This window comes from Garra rufa, chromosome 1, assembly GCF_049309525.1.
Source record: "Garra rufa chromosome 1, GarRuf1.0, whole genome shotgun sequence".
In the NCBI taxonomy this organism is placed as follows: domain Eukaryota; kingdom Metazoa; phylum Chordata; class Actinopteri; order Cypriniformes; family Cyprinidae; genus Garra; species Garra rufa.
This window is the reverse complement of record NC_133361.1, coordinates 5686188-5706150: the sequence shown is the minus strand read 5'-3', so window position 1 is coordinate 5706150 and position 19963 is coordinate 5686188. Positions and strand designations below refer to the sequence as shown.

Genomic DNA, 19963 nt, shown 5'->3' with positions numbered 1-19963 from the left:
TACTCATCTGAACATTAAACTCTATTTCTGGCTATTTTAAAGTTGTTGTTTTTTCTTCTCTCTCTCTCACTATTTGATCTACCACTTAATTTCCTTCTAAGATGTCTGATAAAATGTCTAGTTGAAGATTTAAAACTAGAAGCTGAATATTAACTACAGACATTGGGACTAACCACAGCACATTTACTTAATCCAGTTTGATGAGCCTCATTATTTGCTTTCCATCCAAAACTATTTAGATTTACATTCATGTTCGAATCAGTTTTTTTTTTTTTTTTATACTTTTTTAACTGGGTGTATTTCTGGATGCCATTTTACAGAAGCCCAATACACCAGTTTCAGCTTTAACCTAAAAAATTTCTAAACCTATTTTTAAATTTTGAAGTGTAAATAAATTAGTTTTGTTTTTCGTTCCATTAGATGGAGGGGGTGGGGTTTATGACCTATACTGATTACAGCCCCCTGGGTGCGATCGTAACTCTTTCTTCATCTTCGGGGGATCACTAGATGTGCGCATGCGCGAGTTAGAGAGCGGAGCTGCGTGAGAGAGAGTGTTGTCCGGTGAGAGTGAGTCCTCTTTTTCTTCTCTATTATTTGCTTTTTGTCGTCCTGCGTATGCTATTTTGCGCGATTAGGTTTGAATGTAGCAGGAATTAGTCATTTTATTTATTGCATGCGTATTCAGTTCAGAAAGTGGACTTTAGCGTCGTTCATCCGGCAAAAACGATCATTGTGTCTAACTTTCCTTTGTTTATAAAATATGAGTTGAATACGGAGTTGTTCAGGACAGTTAGTTTCACAAATGAGGAAAGTCCTGTTATGCTGTGACTCTCAGTTAGACACTGCCTTGTTTTCATCGGATTTTCATCATTGTTTTCAACCGCGTGTTTGCTGAATAACTGTTACTGAATGCGGGAAAGAACCCTTAATAAGTTTAGCCGCAAATGTTTATACCATTATTTCTCTGTTGACATTTATTTTTGGCGGATCAAATGTGTTATAGTCCGTTATACCGTGAAAAAGTTAGTTTTCATTTGGTTATTCCTTTGATAATCGTGATGGACAATCATTAATTCAAATGATTTTTACAATGTTGTTGGGACAGCTAGTGGCCAGACTGACTTACTGAATGCTACAAGATTTTGGATTGTGCTATAGAACAAAACAAAAAAAAAAACTTTGGTGAATTGCAGCTTTTTTTTTTTTTTTTGAGTAATGCACTTATAAAAAAAAAAAAAGAGGTAATTTGTGTTCTGTGCACATATGAAGAGAGGTGTTGGAAAATGTGATCTGTAAGTCATTCTGGACACTAGCATTGTACTACAAACATCTGAATGGAAAAATATGTTGATGTTGTAATCTTTTTTTTCTCACCTGTAGTAAATCATTTTTGTCACTAGGAACCTACTGCAAGCTTGTGGATTTTTTTAAATAATTTTTGTATATTATTTTTGCACATAAAAATTATGAAGGCTAATTCTTAAGCAGATTTTACCTTTAATGCAATTGGTGGAACTGTCAGACGGTCCCTTAAGCATGATGTTGCTACATAGTGATATAATATATTAATGTAATGGTTCACAAAGAGACAGCACTCACAGGAAAATCGTCTTTTCCACACAGAAATTCATGTTCAGTGAAGCTCCTTCTGCTCCTTCAGCAATTCTCCGATAAATGCTGGAATATTTCATCAAATCATCAAGAAGAGCTGAAATCTGCGATTGAGTTTATTAAAGAGGACAGAGAGAAGATGAGAGATTCAAAACCCTGCAGAATCAAACACACTGAAGAACAAACAGGTTGGTGTTTACTAGTGAAACTATGAGAGACAGCGTTGATGGAGGATATAATTCACTGGTGAGAAAACATTACAGTACAAAGAGCAAATTAATCAATACAAAAATTACCATAATAACAAAAAATACGAAGGTAGAATATAAATGATAAATAAAAGTGGGCCAAGGACTGACCCCTGTGGAACACCGTGAGTAACTGAGACAGGATCTGATCTGTTTTCTTAATCTGCACAAACTGTTTATTAATCGAGTTACCCACCATATTTATTTTAATTCCCACTTGAATGGTGGCCCTTCTGTGTCCAAAATTGCTCATAAACATCTTGTGACAAGGTTTTCAAACTGCCAGCTGACATTGTGAAACAGTGAGCAATGCAGATGACATAAAATAATATTACATGACAATACATCAAACTAAATAAAAAGATAAACATAAATGAGTAACATTAAATACTGGGATATGAGTATATGATGAGGATTAATATAAGAAGCATAAACCAATAAATCATGAATATATTAATATCAAAATCAAGGAAGATATAGCAGCATTGATTATTTGGATACACATATTTGGTTATGCATCTTTAAAGCTGTTGAATAATCAGTGAAACAGCAAATAATAAGAGACTTATTTTGAACTGGGTATTTTTTTTCTTTTAACAAAATGTATGTCAAGTCACCTTTATTTATATAGGGCTATTATCCATACAGATTGCCTACTTTCTGCTGTTATATCAAGGTCTTTTTTTTTTAGCTTTTTTTTTAAATGGGTTTCTGAAAATGAACTTATTTTTACTGTTATTTCAGAGCTGACCCAGGATAATGAGGAGAATGAGGAATTGCGTGAAGCTAATGAGAGAAACCATGTCAAAATGAGTCGCTCTCAAACCAAAAACAAAGATTTAAAGAAGAAAAGAGCCAAGAAATCTTTCACCTGCACTCAGTGTGGAAAGAGTTTGATAAACAAACAAAGTCTTGAGTTTCACATGAGAATTCACACTGGAGAGAAACCGTTCACTTGTGATCAGTGCGGGAAGAGTTTCTCACGATCAGGAACTTTTAAGCAACACATGAACATCCACACTAGAGAAAAACAGTACGCATGTGATCAATGTGATAAAACATTTTTGTGGGCTTCAGCCCTGAGGACACACCTGACAGTTCATACAAATGAGAAGCCATATTCATGCCATCTGTGTGGAAAGAGCTTTTTACATCTACAAAGTTTGAAAGTACATCAGAAAATACACGCCGGTGTGAAAGATTACATGTGCTTTGAATGTGAAAAGACTTTTACTGCAGTTAAATATTTGAAACAGCACCAGAGGATTCACACTGGAGAAAAACCTTATATGTGTTCACACTGCGACCAGAGATTCACCTGGCTAGAAACCCTGAAAAGACATGAGATAATCCACACTGGAGAGAAACCTTATACATGTGATCAATGCAGGAAGAGTTTTGCACTAAAAGGACAACTTAAGAGACACATGAGCATCCACACTGGAGAGAAACCTTATGTGTGTTCACACTGCGACAAGGGCTTCAGACTGCCAGAAACCCTGAAAAGACATGAGAAGATCCACACTGGAGAGAAACCGTATCACTGAAATGAGATTTTTTTTAAGTAACGCAATAGTTACTTTGCCTGGTAATTAGTTATTCTTATAATGATGCAACTCAGTTACTATTTGTGGGAAGTAACTAGTGACTATAACTAATTACTTTTCTAAAGGTCCGTGCCCAACACTGGTCATGTGTCACTTGCTTATTCTTTCTTAGATGTTTTTACAAGCTGTTCTTGTTCAGGAAGCTGAAAAAGAGGCTGTAACACTTTAACTGTTTTCTTAAAGGACTAGTTATTCTTCCACTTATGATGTATTTAGAAAAAAGCAGATGCAAGATATAATGCCATGTAGCTTTGCAATTGATCTGTTTTGCTTGTCTTGTAAGAAGGGAAGGGGGAAAAGTATTAAATGAACCCTTTTATTTTTTGTTTAAAACAAGGGGTGGAAATAGAATACTATTTTAAAGAAGCAGACGGATGTGCAGTATTGTCAGAATAGTAATATGATTAAAACCTTAATGATACTCATCCATTCAGTAATGCTTTTTCATGTATAAATTGTATCAACAACTTTTGCTGTCTGCTGGTTTTATTGCTTCAGGGAAAGAGTCATTTTATAGTTTAGTTATAATATCTGAAAGCCACGTAGTGCTTTGTGTTTGCTTTTTTGGCTTTTTTATATGTCTCAAATAAGAAATGTATTTATTTATTAATGGCACAGCGAACATGTATGTTTCTGTTATCAATGTCAGATTCTAGAGAGACTGCGAGTAATTATCAAGTGCTCCTTCAGGTCCTAATTGACCATATGCACGGAGTGTTCTTTAGAACTTCCTTTGAAACTCATTTTATATGTGCTATATATACATATAGGTGGACACTCTTGAGACTCATCTACTGCCTCGTTCTTATCAGAAACTGAGAAAAATAATAATTGCAACATCATAAATAAACTAAAATATTGTAATATTTTAAAGCCTTTATTATTTTTCAACTCTACAGCTGTGAAATAAAAATCACTTCAAAGATTCACTTTTTATTCAAAAAGACAGAAAACATGTCTTGTCATGGAATATGTCAATTCTTAAAAATGCACACACTAGTTAAATATACCAACAACATATATAATCCGCAACACGCTTTAAATTAAACCATATATTCAGAGTCCACACGCGATTTCTCCCGATGGGGACCTCATCAAAGTCACTACTGCAAACTCCAAAGCAGTTTGAAGTTTCAAGAATATTAGCAAAGATTATAAGAATTATTTTAGGCTATTCAAACACTCTGTTCTTATTTCACTCTGGAACCTAAACAAACAAAAATGCTAAGAACGAACCTTTATTAGCGATCCTTAGCAGTTATTTTTCTGATTTGAGCTTAAAGTATATTTAAAAAAATGCTTTTGTTGACGCTACCGCGCTACTTGATCAAAAAAAGTGCTTCGCATTTGATTTTTAAAAATAGCAACGCTATTCCATTGTATTGAGTCTCATCATTTGCTTTCCATCCAAAACTATTTAGTTTTACATTCAGGTTCCCGGCAGTTTTCTAATGCTCTTTTAACTGGGTGTATTTCTGAATGCCCTTTTACAGTAGCACAATACACCAGTTTCAGCTTCAACTTAAGAAAACTATGTACCCAATAAAAACTTCGGAAAATTTTGAAGTGTATCTCAAATCCCATTAGATTAGATGGAGAGGGTGGGGTTTGTGACCTATACTGATTCCAGCCTCCTGGGGGCGATCGAGACGCTCTTTCTTCATCTTCAGCGCTCCTGAGGATCACTCGATGTGCGCATGCGCGAGTTAGAGACAGAGCTGCGTGAGAGAGAGAGAGAGAGAGAGAGAGAGAGAGAGAGAGAGAGAGAGAGAGAGAGAGAGTTGTCCCGTGAGAGTGAGTACTCTTATTTTCATTTTCAGCTCTATTATTTGATTTTTGCTGTCCTGCATATCTTATTTTACATAATTAGGTTTCCCGTATGAATAACTTTGTAGTAGTTTTATTTATAACATGTATTCAGTGCAGAATTATATATATATATTTTTTTTCTCAAAAACTGTCCTTCGTTCATCTGGCAAAAACGATCATTGTGTCTAACTTTCCTCCGTTTATAAAATATGAGTTGAATACAGAGTTGTTCAGAACAAATAGTTTCACAAATGAGGAAAGTCCTGTTAGGCTGTAAATCTCAGTTAGAATGTTTGCTGAATAACGTTAAAATAACGATTTTTATTCAATTTGCAAAGACTGAGTTTATAAAAGAGGACAGAGAGAAGATGAGAGATCCAGAACCCTGCAGAATCAAACACACTGGAGAACAAGCAGGTTGGTGTTTGTCCTTCATTAATTCATTGATAATGCTGTGTGGAAGAAAATATTTTACTTATCTTGTGTGCTTATGAAACATTGTGCAGTGTTTGTTTGCTAGAACTGCTGTGAAAGCAGAATGACATAAAAGGTAATGTAGGCCTAAATTAGGATGAGGGGAACAGCTGAGGGACCTAAAGGAATCTACCCCTGACCTGAAAGGTCACCTAGTGTTCATCTATGGGGATGAGAAGGGCTAACTGTTTTTACTTTTATTTCAGAGCTGATTGAAGATAATGAGGAGAATGGAGAATTGAATGAAGCTGATGAGAGAAATCATGTCAAAATGAGTCGCCCTCAAACCAAACAGAAAGATTTAAAGAAAAAAAGAGCCAAGAAATCTGTCACCTGCACTCAGTGTGGAAAGAGTTTGACAAACAAACATCGCCTTGAGCTACACATGAGAGTTCACACTGGAGAGAAACCGTTCACTTGTGATCAGTGCGGGAAGAGTTTCTCACAATCAGCACATCTTAAGGTCCACATGAACATCCACACCAGAGAGAAACTGTACGCATGTGATCAATGTGATAAAACATTTTTGTGGACTTTAAGCTTGAAGACACACCTGAGAGCTCATGCAAAGGAGAAACCATATTCATGTCATTTATGTGGAAAGAGTTTCTTACATCTACAAAGTTTTAAAGTACATCAGAAAATGCATGCTGGTGTGAAAGATTACATGTGCTTTGAGTGTGAAAAGACTTTTACTACAGCTGAAAAATTAAAACTTCACCAGAGGATTCACACTGGAGAAAAACCTTATATGTGTTCACACTGTGACAAGAGATTCAGACAGTCAGGACTCCTGAAAACACATGAGAGAATCCACACTGGAGAGAAACCTTATACATGTGACCAATGCGGGAAGAGTTTTGCACAAAAAGGACAACTTAAGAGTCACATGAGGATCCACACTGGAGAGAAACCTTATATGTGTTCACAATGCGACAAGGGCTTCAGACTGCCAGGAACCCTGAAAAGACATGAGAGGATCCACACTGGAGAGCAACCGTATCACTGCACTGAATGTGGGAGGCGTTTCAATCGTTTATCTGCTTTACGCAGTCACACAAAGAAAATTCACTGTAAGTAGATCATCTTCAGATCGGATGCTGCATCCAAATGTGACACAATAATACATCAAGCAATAAAATATCATCTGGATAAATCTTTCATTGCAAGTGACATGACAAAGAATCATTATCAAAAGTTTTCACAGTGAATAAAGTGAGATTCAGATCAACTTAAAGATGGAGTTCCTCCCCAAAGAACAATGGAAAAAAAAAAAAAAAAAAAGTTTCCATTGCTGTTTTGCGAAAAATTCAAAATTCGAATTGCCTGAAAAACCACCTCATGCGAGCGTTAAACCATTTTTGTGATATGTGGAAGTTTTTGCACAATTGATGCATTTCCATTAGGCGTATTTTCAATTCGCAGTTTCATTTTCTCAGTTTAAGGGGTAATTAAAATTCAGCGATTGGTTTTAGTTCAGTAAGCAAGTGGTTAAAGTAGTTATTAAGTTACTTACATTTTAAACAAAATATTTACTAAATTCACCAATGAAAATAGTTCCAAACAAGGATCACAGCAGAATTATAACACATTTTCCAAGCAATACTCAACGTGTTTTATTCACCACATCTTCTGCGTTGTTTCCTACACTTCCTCTTAACTCTATTGAATAGAAGTTTATACATTGCTGCTGCTGTGTGTCCTGTTACAGGATCTTTTGATCCATTTATACGAGTTACTGATATATAAATCTATTTTATCTTTACATTCTTCTCTGTTTTTATCATTTATACTCACTAGAACCTGAATATCAATGAAAGACATTGGGAATAACCACAGCACATTTACTTATTCCAGTTTGATGAGCCTCGTTATTTGCCTTCCATCCAAAACTATTCGGATGTACATTCTAAGACTGTTTTAACTGGGTATTTCTGAATGCCTTTTTACAGTAGCCCCGATACTCCAGCTTCAGCTTCAACCTAAGAAAATCTACATACAATGTCAAAACCGATCTTTGGAAATTTTTGAAGTGTAAATAAATTAGTTTTATCTCAAGTCCCATTAGATTAGATGGAGAGGGTGGGGTTTGTGACCTATACTGATTCCAGCCTCCTGGGGGCGATCGAGACGCTAACTTCGGCGCTTTTTGAGGATCACTCGATGTGCGCATGCGCGAGAAAGAGAACGGAGCTGCGTGTGAGTTACAGAGAGTTGTCCGGTGAAAGTGAGTCCTCTTTTTCTTTGTGAGCTTCACGTATGAATAACGTTCTAGTACGTTTATTTAACGTTTGTATTCACTGCAGAAAAGATAATTTTACTCAAAAACTGTCCTTCGTTTATCCGGCAAAAACGATCATTGTGTCTAATGTTACTCCGTTTATAAAAGATGAGTTGAATACGGAGTTGTTCAGGACAATCAGTTTCACAAATGAGGGAAGTCCCGTTATGCTGTAAATCTCAGTTAGACACTGCCTTGTTTTCATCGGATACTGAGTGTTTGCTGAATAAAGTTAAAATAAAGATTTTTATATCCAAACATTTCGGATATAAAACCTTTTGGTGAATTAAAGCATTTTTTTTAATGAGTAATGTAAAATAGATAATTGAGGTAGAGTGATTTAACATTGCATTTGTGCCCATGTGAAAAGAGGTATTAGAAAGTCAGTCTGGACACTAGGAATGTACTACAAACTTAAGAACGGGGACATATTTTTGGTTAATTCTAATATATATTTTATAATATATTATATATTCTAAAATATTTATAATTTTCTAATGACAAGAATGATTTACTACAGGTGAGACTTATATATTATACATCTCATCTGTAGTAAACACAAGTCTCATCTGTAGTAAATCATTCTTGTCATTAGACCCTACTACAAACTTGTGTGTTTTTAAATTATTTTTGTATTTTAAAAATAATGAAGTCTAATTCTTATTCTTGACCATTTAACACAATTGCTGGAACTGTCAGACCGTCCCTTAAGCACAATATTGCTGTAATTAGCTTAAGTTGTGATGCTAAATATAGTAATATAATATAGTAGGGTAATGATTCACAAAGAAACAACACTTAATGCCTTTTTAATTTATTGTTGATTTTGGCTAATCTGCTTTTCCGCACAGAAATTCATGTTCAGTAAATCTCCTCAACAATCACACATTCAGCAATAAATGCTGAAATATTCCCATCAAATCATCAGGAAGAGTTGAACTTTGCAAAGAGTGAGTTTATTAAAGAGGACAGAGAGAAGATGAGAGATCCTAAACCCTGCAGAATCAAACACACTGAAGAACAAGCAGGTTGGTGTTTGTTCTTCATTAATTCATTGATAATGCTGTGTGGCAGAAAAATATTTTACTTATCTTGTGTGCTTATGAAACATTGTGCAGTGCTTGTTTGCTAGAACTGCTGTGAAAGCAGAATGACAAAAGGTTATGTAGGCCTAAATTAGGATGAGGGGAACAGCTGAGGGACCCGAAGGCATCTACCCCTGACCTGAAAGGTCACCTAGTGTTCATCTATGGGGATGAAAAGGGCTAACTATTTTTTACTTTTATTTCAGAGCTGATTGAAGATAATGAGGAGAATGGAGAATTGAATGAAGCTGATGAGAGAAATCATGTCAAAATGAGTCGCCCTCAAACCAAACAGAAAGATTTAAAGAAAAAAAGAGCCAAGAAATCTGTCACCTGCACTCAGTGTGGAAAGAGTTTGACAAACAAACATCGCCTTGAGCTACACATGAGAGTTCACACTGGAGAGAAATCGTTCACTTGTGATCAGTGCGGGAAGAGTTTCTCACAATCAGCACATCTTAAGGTCCACATGAACATCCACACCAGAGAGAAACTGCACACATGTGATCAATGTGATAAAACATTTTTGTGGGCTTTAAGCCTGAAGACACACCTGAGAGTTCATGCAAAGGAGAAGCCATATTCATGTAATTTGTGTGGAAAGAGTTTCTTACATCTACACAGTTTTAAAGAACATCAGAAAATGCATGCTGGTGTGAAAGATTATATGTGCTTTGAATGTGAAAAGACTTTTACTACGGCTGAACAATTAAAACAGCACCAGAGGATTCACACTGGAGAAAAACCTTATACGTGTTCACACTGCGACCAGAGATTCAGACAGCCTGGACATCTGAAAGCTCATGAGAGGATCCACACTGGAGAGAAACCTTATTCATGTGATCAATGCGGGAAGAGTTTTGCTCAAAAAGGACATCTTAAGAGTCACATGAGGATCCACACTGGACAGAAACCTTATATATGTTCACAATGCGACAAGGGCTTCAGCCGGCTAGAACACCTGAAAACACATGAGAGGATCCACACTGGAGAGAAACCGTATCACTGCACTGAATGTGGGAGGCGTTTCAATCATTTATCTGCTTTACGCAGACATACAAAGAAAATTCACAAGAAGTAGATCATCTTCAGATCTGATGCTGCATCCAAATGTGACACAATAATACATCAAGCAATAAAATATCATCTGGATAAATCTGTAAAATCTGTAATCATTATCAAAAGTTTTCACAGTGAATAAAGTGAGATTCAGATCAACTTAAAGATGGAGTTCCTCCCCAAAGAACAATGGAATTTCGAATTGCCTGAAAAACCACCTCATGCGAGCGTTAAACCATTTTTGTGATATGTGGAAGTTTTTGCACAATTGATGCATTTCCATTAGGCGTATTTTCAATTCGCTGTTTAATTTTGCTCAGTTTAAGGGGTAATTAAAATTCAGATCTCTGGTGGCCCCTAAAAGGCGTGGGCCCTTAGAATTGTCCTAACTTACCCCCGCTTAGCGGCACCCCTGGTAAATACTATAATTTACTACGGGTACCATAGTAAATTCTAATGTTTACTATAGTTAATGAACTCAATACTGTAGTATAAGTTAACAAAGTGTAGTAAATACTATCATTTACTTCAGTTACTATAGTAAATTCTAAAGTTTACTATAGTTAATGAACTCAATACTGTAGTATAAGTTAACAAAGTGTAGTAAATACTATCATTTACTTCAGTTACTATAGTAAATTCTAAAGTTTACTATAGTTAATGAACTCAATACTGTAGTATAAGTTAACAAAGTGTAGTAAATACTATCATTTACTTCAGTTACTATAGTAAATTCTAAAGTTTATTATAGTTAATGAACTCAATACTGTAGTATAAGTTAACAAAGTGTAGTAAATACTATCATTTACTTCAGTTACTATAGTAAATTCTGAAGTTTACTATAGTTAATGAACTCAATACTGTAGTATAAGTTAACAAAGTGTAGTAAATACTATAATTTACTTCAGTTACTATAGTATATTCTAAAGTTTACTATAGTTAATGAACTCAATACTGTAGTATAAGTTAACAAAGTGTAGTAAATACTATCATTTACTTCAGTTACTATAGTAAATTCTAAAGTTTACTATAGTTAATGAACTCAATACTGTAGTATAAGTTAATATAGTGTAGTAAATACTATCATTTACTTCAGTTACTATAGTAAATTCTGAAGTTTACTATAGTTAATGAACTCAATACTGTAGTATAATTTAAAGTGTAGTAAATAGTGCAATTTACTTCAGTTACTATAGTAAATTCTAAAGTTTACTATAGTTAATGAACTCAATACTGTAGTATAAGTTAATATAGTGTAGTAAATACTATCATTTACTTCAGTTACTATAGTAAATTCTGAAGTTTACTATAGTTAATGAACTCAATACTGTAGTATAATTTAAAGTGTAGTAAATAGTGCAATTTACTTCAGTTACTATAGTAAATTCTAAAGTTTACTATAGTTAATGAACTCAATACTGTAGTATAAGTTAATATAGTGTAGTAAATACTACAATTTACTTCAGTTACTATAGTAAATTCTGAAGTTTACTGTAGTTAATGAAATAAATACTGCAGTATAAGTTAACAAAGTGTTTTGACTAGAGTAAGTTGATTAACTATGTGTCACAGTCTGGCTGGTTGAGGAGTGAAGAATCTTGGTTAAAGTACTAAAATGATAATAGTGGCTACGTCAACATCATATCTTAGGAAGAATGTCACTTTTTGGCTATTGCTCATGTTAAGCGTTTAGGTTTGCTGTCCTTTACTGCTATAACCATTACTGTTTAAATGTTTAGTAAACACTTAAACATTAGATTTTTATTTTCAGCATTGAAGCATGAATAGCATCACAGTGTCATGCTCAGAGATTCAGACTCCAATGGGTTTTGTGTGTCAGATTCTGCCTGTTATAATGAATCTAACTAATAATTCAGACTGTGATCAGAGCTGGTATTCTCAGGTCAGTGTGTTTCTGTCCTTAAACTACACCATTATTCACTCAGATACATTAGTTGATTCTCTATTGTTTGGTTTGGAGCAGGATAAGCATCTGTTTGCAGATCCATCAGATCCTCAGAAACTGATGTATCCTGCTATTTCCGTCTCATCTGATCGTCTCGTCACGTCTCACTGTGTGGATGAACTTCATCATGAGATCATCTGTCATTCTGATGAAGTAAATCAACTCAATCTCTCTCAACACTCATCAGTTTTCATATTTAATCACACAGATGCGATGATGATGGTGTTCAGGATATTAAACGTATAAACAACTTATAAACAATAGAAATGATCCTAACACTTCTTTTCTTTATTTCAGTTAAAATCGTGAGACTATGTTCAGAGGTGAGGGCAACACTTCAGCTTTTAATGTTTCTAACGATCTTTAAAGAGACAGCTCACACAGAAATCTCATTTATGTCCCAAATATGACTTTATTTTTCCTCTGTTAAAACACAAAACAGATTATTCGAAGGAAACCTCACACTGTGAGGAACCTTTTACCAGATTCAACTTAAAAACCAAAGTTCAGCAGCTGCCTTAAACTTTTAAGTTAAATCAGCTTAAAACTACTACTTAGTTTAACTTAGTACAATAAAAATTAATTGTTTTTTCTTGTGAGTTGAAATGTCTTAAAATTAAAATTGTAAGGCAGCTGCTAAACTTAAGCTTTTAAGTTGAAACTGGTGAGTTTTATTGATTTATTTATTTTTATTTTCAAGTGCAGTGTTTTTGGTCCATGTGATTAAATTCTTAGACATTTGAGTGACATGAAGTAGAGTAAATTATGTCTGAGCTTAATTTCTGGATATTTTCAGATCATAAACATCAAATACATTCATATTAGAATCATTGACGAAACTGTTCATTAAGAAAATGTGTTTATTCAGCTTTTAACGCCACAGAATCCATCAGTAAATCGACTCCAGAATCAAGTGAGTTCAGCTGATGATTGACAGAATGATGTATAGATCAGTAATTCAGTCCATCAGATTATATTATTGTGGTGTTGTTTGAATAGATCAGTTGTGGTGGATTTCCATCTTAATCCTCATTGTTCTTCTGGCTTTGATCTGTTTCTTGCTGCGGAAAAGGATCCCTAGGTGAGTCCTGAGTTTATAATTGTGTCAGAGAGACACAATAAACTGAATCATTTCACATGTCTGTCTGTTGTATCTTAGTTATATCAGCCAAACTTTAAAAATGTAAGGATCAAGAGCCCAACTAAAGCAAATGGTGACCACTGCAATAGTGACATGAAAAAATTGTCTTTGGTGATTCTGCTCATTAGCATCAGGTGTCTCCAATAACGATCAATCATCACTTAATTAACCACTTAATTACCTCAATAACTTTAACTCTGCTTCAGTGTTCATTTAACTCTCTGATTTTAACACTTTCACACTCTTGAGTGTGGTCTCACATCTACTGCCAGGAGAGTTCATGTCACACTGGATTGTTTTTGCTGTGTAAAGTCTCTCTCAGTATTTTTTTATTTTGTGGATTATAATAATATTTGATAATTAGTGTTTTCAGAGCATATTTCAGCATAATTCAGAAAACAAGTGAGTGAGTCAAAGCAAGAGAAAGGAAAGAAAGAATTGAATTGACTTTGTCGGATTCAACATTCGTGTTTGAATTGATACTCTATGAATCTTCTTCCGCTAAAACTGAACCTATTTCTCTCAGGGATATTGAAACTGGTGTCCAAATGAAGCCCAGATCAGATGAATCTGATTCAATGAATCAATCTGAATCTGAGCAGATGAACGGCACCATATCCAGAGATCAACATCAACATCATCATGGCTGATTTACACAGACTCTGGCTCCTCTGCAGAATTTTTTTTTTTGAGCTTCTTAACTCTCATTCATCTGCATCTGTCTGTTTTATTATACAGTTAAATCTTAAAGACCATCTTGTGTTTCTGATTGTCTCCTGAACTCTGACAATCAAACCCAAATCTCTTTTTTTATTTTAAAATGTGACCCTGGACCACAAAACCAGTCAAAAGTAGCAATAGCCCAAAATGCATTGCATGGGTCGAAAATATACATTTTTTTTAATGGCAAAAATTGTAGATTCCCTACTGTAAATATATCACATCTTAATTTGTGATTAGTAATATGCATTGCTAAGAACTTCATTTGGATAACTTTAAAGGCGATTTTTCCTTAATATTTAGAATTTTTTTACACCCTCAGATTTTAAATGCTGTAGTTGTATCTCGGCCAAATATATCATAACAAAACATACAACAATAGAAAGATTATTTATTCAGCATGAATACATTTCAGACCTGTTTTCACAAATGGATGCATTAGGCAACTTTGCATTATAATTATTGTCATATGAACATTCATTCCATGAATCTGATTCCTCTCAGGATTCATTAAAGCATTGTTTCTGTGAAGCTGCTGATGCTGAAAGACACAGATTTCCATAAAGCCGTTTGAAACTATATGCACTGGGCACATAACACAAATAAATACAAATAAGTCTGCCTTCTTATGTCTTCATATTCACAATGTTTAACATGATTTATTATTTAAGAGTAAAATCATTCAGAATCTGAGCAGATCAACGGCTCTGGATCCAGATGATGATGATGATGAGGAACATCAATTATTTTTCATATATAAATATACTGTTGTGTAGCTTTGAAACTGATCTTTATTTGCTACTCATCCTTTTACGTTTGCTTTGAGGAATTATTGATTGAATGTTTTTTAGTAATTATTATTTTTGATATTGAATCAATGACTTTGTCTGCTGGTTGTATTTGCTTTAGGGGAAAAAGTCATTGTATAGTTTTAGTTATAATATTAGAAAGCCATGTGGTGTTGTTTGCTTTTGGGGCTTTCTGTTTTAAATTTCTTGAATTGATTTGAATTGAAAGCCTTTATTGTCATTGTCTTTTTCTGAATACAGTGAAATAGTCGTTGAATAGCCCTCACCACAATCCGCTGTCCATGCCATAAAACCGATATATTTATCTATATTGGTGAATTTTAAATATGCTTTGTAGGATATCATATAGTATGTCTTGTCTAGATGTAGACTTGCCGCTTCATAAACTTACTAAGACAAAGCAAAAATAACTGTTCTCAATAGCTGTATTACCTCGACCCAATTAAGCTTCTTCTTCGCCATTTTATAGCGGTTGGCAAATCAGCTTTAGGTGCATAAACTATATGAAGTATATAATTTAATACTGTGAAGTTGCTTTGACACAATATGTATAAAGTGCTCTATAAATAAAGGTGACTTGACGAAGTTCTTCTGTAAGTTGTAATCTTTCGATTTAATTCAGATTTTATTACAATATGTTCAACTGTTTCAGGAAGATCATATTTAACACAAAGCCAAGACTCATGTTTTCCTGTTGTAAATAATGATTGACTAAGTGCAATGTGTCCAATTCTAAGACTAGATATAATGCTGTCTTCCTTTCTATTCACAAAAATTCTCCCTTAAGTTCCAACTTTTTTTATATATTATATACATGTTGTCCTTTATTCTGACCATCCAAATTACTTTGCCACACAAATATAGCCCTTTTATTTCTTATGTACTCATCTGAACATTAAACCCTATTTCTGGCTATTTATAAAGTTTTTTTTTTTCTCTCTCTCTCACTATTTGATCTACCACTTAATTTCCTTCTAAGATGTCTGATAAAATGTCTAGTTGAAGATTTAAAACTAGAAGCTGAATATAAACTACAGACATTGGGAATAACCACAGCACATTTACTTAATCCAGTTTGATGAGCCTCATTATTTGCTTTCCATCCAAAACTATTTAGATTTACATTCGTGTTCCCACTTCCCAGCAGTTTTCTGATACTCTTTTAACCGGGTGTATTTCTGAATGCCCTTTAACAGTAGCCCAATACACCAGTTTCAGCTTTAACCTAAAAAAATACATAAACTGTCAAAACCCATCTTTCTAAACCTATTTTTAAATTTTGAAGTGTAAATAAATTAGTTTTGTTTTTCGTTCCATTAGATGGAGAGGGTGTGGTTTATGACCTATACTGATTACAGCCTCCTGGGGGCGATCGAGACTCTTTCTTCATCTTCGGGGATCACTAGATGTGCGCATGCGCGAGTTAGAGAGCGGAGCTGCGTGAGAGATAGAGAGAGAGAGAGAGAGAGAGAGAGAGAGAGAGAGAGAGAGAGAGTTGTCCGGTGAGAGTGAGTCCTCTTTTTCTTCTCTTTTATTTGCTTTTTGTCGTCCTGCGCATGTTATTTTGCGCGATTAGGTTTGAATGTAGCAGGAATTTGAGGTAAATGTCAGCTTCACGCATGAATAACTGTGTAGTCATTTTATTTATTGCATGCGGATTCAGTTCAGAAAGTGGACTTTAGCGTCGTTCATCCGGCAAAAACGACCATTGTGTCTAACTTTCCTTCGTTTATAAAATATGAGTTGAATACGGAGTTGTTCAGGACAATTAGTTTCACAAATGAGGAAAGTCCCGTTATGCTGTAAATCTCAGTTAGACACTGCCTTGTTTTCATCGGATTTCCATCATTGTTTTCAACCGAGTGTTCGCTGAATAACTGTTACTGAATGCGGGAAAGAACCCTTATTAAGTTTAGCCGCAAATGTTTATACCATTATTTCTCTGTTGACATTTATTTTTGGCGGATCAAATGTGTTATACAGTAGTCCGTTATAGCGTGAAAAAGTTAGTTTTCATTTGGTTATTCCTTTGATAATCGTGATGGACAATCATTAAATTTTTTACAATGTTGTAGGGACAGCTAGTGGCCAGACTGACTTACTGAATGCTACAAAATTTTGGATTGTGCTATAGAACAAAAAAAAAAAAAAAACTTTGGTGAATTGCAGCTTTTTTTTTTTTTTTTTTTTTTTTATAATGCACTTATTAAAAAAAAAAAAAGAGGTAATTTGTGTTCTGTGCACATATGAAGAGAGGTGTTGGAAAATGTGATCTGTAAGTCATTCTGGACACTAGCATTGTACTACAAACATCTGAATGGAAAAATATGTTGATGTTGTAATCTTTTTTTTCTCACCTGTAGTAAATCATTTTTGTGACTAGGAACCTACTGCAAGCTTGTGGATTTTTTTAAATAATTTTTGTATATTATTTTTGCACATAAAAATTATGAAGGCTAATTCTTAAGCAGATTTTACCTTTAATGCAATAGGTGGAACTGTCAGACGGTCCCTTAAGCATGATGTTGCTACATAGTGATATAATATATTAATGTAATGGTTCACAAAGAGACAGCACTCACAGGAAAATCGTCTTTTCCACACAGAAATTCATGTTCAGTGAAGCTCCTTCTGCTCCTTCAGCAATTCTCCAATAAATGCTGGAATATTTCATCAAAACATCAAGAAGAGCTGAAATCTGCGATTGAGTTTATTAAAGAGGACAGAGAGAAGATGAGAGATTCAAAACCCTGCAGAATCAAACACACTGAAGAACAAACAGGTTGGTGTTTACTAGTGAAACTATGAGAGACAGCATTGATGGAGGGTATAATTCACTGGTGAGAAAACATTACAATACAAATAGCAAATTAATCAATACAAAAATTACCAAAATAACAAAATACGGACAAGAAGTAGAATATAAATGATAAATAAAAGCGGGCCAAAGACTGACCCCTGTGGAACACCATGAGTAACTGAGACAGGATCTGATCTGTTTTCTTAATCCGCACAAACTGTTTATTAATCGAGTTACCCACCATATTTATTTTAATTCCCACTTGAATGGTGGCCCTTCTGTGTCCAAAATTGCTCATAAACATCTTGTGACAAGGTTTTCAAACTGCCAGCTGTCATTGTGAAACAGTGAGCAATGCAGATGACATAAAATAATATTACATGACAATACATCAAACTAAATAAAAAGATAAACATAAATGAGTAACATTAAATACTGGGATATGAGTATATGATGAGGATTAATATAAGAAGCAGAGACCAATAAATCATGAATATATTAATATCAAAATCAAGGAAAATATAGCAGCATTGATTATTTGGATACACATATTTGGTTATGCATCTTTAAAGCTGTTGAATAATCAGTGAAGCAGCAAATAATAAGAGACTTATTTTGAACTGGGTATTTTTTCTTTTAACAAAATGTATGTCAAGTCACCTTTATTTATATAGGGCTATTATCCATACAGATTGACTACTTTCTGCTGTTATATCAAGGTCTTTTTTTTTTAGCTTTTTTTTACATGGGTTTCTGAAAATGAACTTATTTTTACTGTTATTTCAGAGCTGACCCAGGATAATGAGGAGAATGAGGAATTGCGTGAAGCTAATGAGAGAAACCATGTCAAAATGAGTCGCTCTCAAACCAAAAACAAAGATTTAAAGAAGAAAAGAGCCAAGAAATCTTTCACCTGCACTCAGTGTGGAAAGAGTTTGATAAACAAACAAAGTCTTGAGTTTCACATGAGAATTCACACTGGAGAGAAACCGTTCACTTGTGATCAGTGCGGGAAGAGTTTCTCACGATCAGGAACTTTTAAACAACACATGAACATCCACACCAGAGAAAAACAGTACACATGTGATCAATGTGATAAAACATTTTTGTGGGCTTCAGCCCTGAGGACACACCTGACAGTTCATACAAATGAGAAGCCATATTCATGCCATCTGTGTGGAAAGAGCTTTTTACATCTACAAAGTTTGAAAGTACATCAGAAAATACACGCCGGTGTGAAAGATTACATGTGCTTTGAATGTGAAAAGACTTTTACTGCAGTTAAATATTTGAAACAGCACCAGAGGATTCACACTGGAGAAAAACCTTATATGTGTTCACACTGCGACCAGAGATTCACCTGGCTAGAAACCCTGAAAAGACATGAGATAATCCACACTGGAGAGAAACCTTATACATGTGATCAATGCAGGAAGAGTTTTACACTAACAGGACAACTTAAGAGACACATGAGCATCCACACTGGAGAGAAACCTTATGTGTGTTCACACTGCGACAAGGGCTTCAGACTGCCAGAAACCCTGAAAAGACATGAGAAGAGCCACACTGGAGAGAAACCGTATCACTGAAATGAGATTTTTTTTAAGTAACGCAATAGTTACTTTGCCTGGTAATTAGTTATTCTTATAATGATGCAACTCAGTTACTATTTGTGGGAAGTAACTAGTGACTATAACTAATTACTTTTCTAAAGGTCCGTGCCCAACACTGGTCATGTGTCACTTGCTTATTCTTTCTTAGATGTTTTCACAAGCTGTTCTTGTTCAGGAAGCTGAAAAAGAGGCTGTAACACTTTAACTGTTTTCTTAAAGGACTAGTTATTCTTCCACTTATGATGTATTTAGAAAAAAGCAGATGCAAGATATAATGCCATGTAGCTTTGCAATTGATCTGTTTTGCTTGTCTTGTAAGAAGGGAAGGGGGAAAAGTATTAAATGAACCCTTTTATTTTTGTTTAAAACAAGGGGTGGAAAGAGAATACTATTTTAAAGAAGCAGACGGATGTGCAGTATTGTCAGGATAGTAATATGATTAAAACCTCAATGATACTCATCCATTCAGTAATGCTTTTTCATGTATAAATTGTATCAACAACTTTTGCTGTCTGCTGGTTTTATTGCATCAGGGAAAAAGTCATTTTATAGTATTTATTTATTAATGGCACAGCGAACATGTATGTTTCTGTTATCAATGTCAGATTCTAGTGAGACAGGGCTGTGAACACCCATCTGAGGCATTCATGTGTTGCCACATCCTTTTCATGTACTACAATATCATCTAAGTCAGGGCAGCCCAACCCTGTTCCTGGAGATCTACCTTCCTGCAGAGTTTA

The 19963-nt window shown here is 34.6% G+C and overlaps 2 protein-coding genes across 2 annotated transcripts in view; both read left to right on the top strand.

Moving 5' to 3' along the window:
* The first annotated feature begins 1537 nt into the window (after positions 1 to 1537).
* Positions 1538 to 10339, top strand: LOC141328403 (uncharacterized). Its single transcript, XM_073835393.1, has 7 exons — positions 1538 to 1799; positions 2604 to 3020; positions 3186 to 3316; positions 6072 to 6795; positions 9490 to 9578; positions 9663 to 9770; positions 9840 to 10339. The coding sequence occupies exons 1-7, from the start codon at positions 1574 to 1576 to the stop codon at positions 10194 to 10196; spliced, it is 2052 nt and encodes a 683-aa protein (XP_073691494.1). The 5' UTR covers positions 1538 to 1573; the 3' UTR covers positions 10197 to 10339.
* A 7083-nt stretch (positions 10340 to 17422) lies between these two features.
* LOC141328436 (uncharacterized) overlaps positions 17423 to 19963 on the top strand; it is a 5983-nt gene continuing 3442 nt past the window's right edge. The window contains exons 1-3 of the mRNA XM_073835395.1: positions 17423 to 17592; positions 18397 to 18813; positions 18979 to 19109. Coding sequence (XP_073691496.1) covers positions 17544 to 17592; positions 18397 to 18813; positions 18979 to 19109 — 597 coding nt within the window. The 5' untranslated portion in view covers positions 17423 to 17543. The remainder of the gene's footprint in view (positions 17593 to 18396; positions 18814 to 18978; positions 19110 to 19963) is intronic.

Bases quoted from the DNA above. Each gene is read 5' to 3' on its own strand.
- LOC141328403 (XM_073835393.1), top strand. From the start codon at position 1,574: ATGGTTCACAAAGAGACAGCACTCACAGGAAAATCGTCTTTTCCACAC. The intron at 1,800-2,603 runs GTTGGTGTTTAC...CTGTTATTTCAG, and splicing joins ACACACTGAAGAACAAACAG to AGCTGACCCAGGATAATGAG. The intron at 9,771-9,839 runs GTGAAAGATTAT...AAACAGCACCAG, and splicing joins ATCAGAAAATGCATGCTGGT to AGGATTCACACTGGAGAAAA.